At 40.8% G+C, this 1,453-nt stretch overlaps 1 protein-coding gene across 1 annotated transcript; it reads right to left on the reverse strand.

The window, feature by feature from the left end:
- Window positions 1-133: 133 nt before the first annotated feature.
- On the reverse strand, window positions 134-1,109 carry LOC112139742 (BOLA class I histocompatibility antigen, alpha chain BL3-7-like; the record flags this gene model as incomplete). The annotated part of the gene is made up of 3 exons (XM_024262602.1): window positions 134-252; window positions 418-720; window positions 831-1,109. Coding segments are annotated over 3 exons (701 nt in total), but the record flags the coding sequence as incomplete, so codon positions are not given.
- Between the last annotated feature and the right edge of the window lie 344 nt (window positions 1,110-1,453).

Here is a 1,453-nt window from a genome sequence, read left to right on the forward strand (position 1 = left end):
AGGTTGGAAGTCTAAAACACACAAAACAAATCATGTTACAGTGAGATTATGTAGACTACAAAAAAAATATAGTAATTTAAAATCACTTTTTATATATATCCCAACAATCTATACAGAATTTTAACCTTTGATTTCATTGTTGCTCACCATTTTTTTTCCGACACCAGTAGACAGCTCCACTGAGCACCAGGAGCAGAATACCTACAACAGCTCCTCCAACAACAGGAGGAACTGGATCCTCTGAAGGAGAAACTGAGAAACAACATGGTTCAGACAGATATTCAGACACACTTTAAAAAGTGTAATAAGCTAATTGCATTCTACTGTTTTCAAAGGCAATTATGTTAATTAAAACAGGTGACACTAAACTAGTTACTGGTTCTGAAGAGTCATGGCGGCTGAAGTTTATGATCTTACCCCAGTTTGTCAGAATGTCTTCTTTGTTCAGGGTAGTGATGATGTCTTCCTTTACTCCATAGAGCTGGAACACACAGTCATACTTTCTCCAATCCTCATGCTTGATTAATGAAATGTTCAGGTCAGTGCTCATCTGGAAGGTTCCATCATGGTTGGGGAGTATCTGTCCCTTCTCCACATCCTCATGAATCTCCTCTCCATCTTTCCTCCAGAACAGATCAGCTCTGTTGAGATGAAAGCCAGTGGCATGACAGCTGACCATTGAGGAGGGAGTCTTCTGGAGGAGAAACACGGAAGGACGCTCTGCACAAAAAAATACAAATAAATATAAGTAGAAAAATACATAAAAACTTTTGTGCATGTAGAATAAATACTTTTTATGTACCAGCAAGAAAGAGTTTTTGACTCAATACCTGCATCTTGCAGAAAACTTCTCATATATGAGACCAGGTCTGGCACCAAATTTTGGCACACAAAGTTATGGATGGATTTAAAGTACTCCAATCTTGCTTTGTCTGCATCCCACATGTGTTTGATCACAACAGCTTGTGCTTTAGAAGTAATCCATGTCTCAGTCTGCAGGTCCAGAACGAGGAAGTCTTCTCCATTATAACCAAATTGATTGAAACCTTTGATTTCATCACTTTCATCATCCCATTCACAGCCGATCACACTTTGGAGAATGTGAGAACCTGAAAACCCAAAAAAAAGGAGTAACATTTTAAAGCGGTTAAAGTTTGAGTCCTTTCTTTTCATATTTTGTCATTCCTATGGTGCATTCACACCGAATGCAATTTGGCAGTAGAAGCGGCCATCTCCAATGCTATTCAATGATCCAGACGCGCTCTGAGGTGAATTGAAGCTCCGCGGCGTGATGTGAGCGGCCGGCGCAGCGTGAAGGTCTGCCAACAGTTCAATTTGAGCGGCAGGGTGCGAATCGAGCGGCACACCCAAAATATAAATACTTGAAGTTTGACAGAATGCTGCATCCTGCCAATCAGGAACTCAGCTTTGGGCACGGGACATTTCCAGTGAC

The sequence above is a fragment of the Oryzias melastigma genome, unplaced genomic scaffold (genome assembly GCF_002922805.2).
Source record: "Oryzias melastigma strain HK-1 unplaced genomic scaffold, ASM292280v2 sc05672, whole genome shotgun sequence".
Classification (NCBI taxonomy): Eukaryota; Metazoa; Chordata; class Actinopteri; order Beloniformes; family Adrianichthyidae; genus Oryzias; species Oryzias melastigma.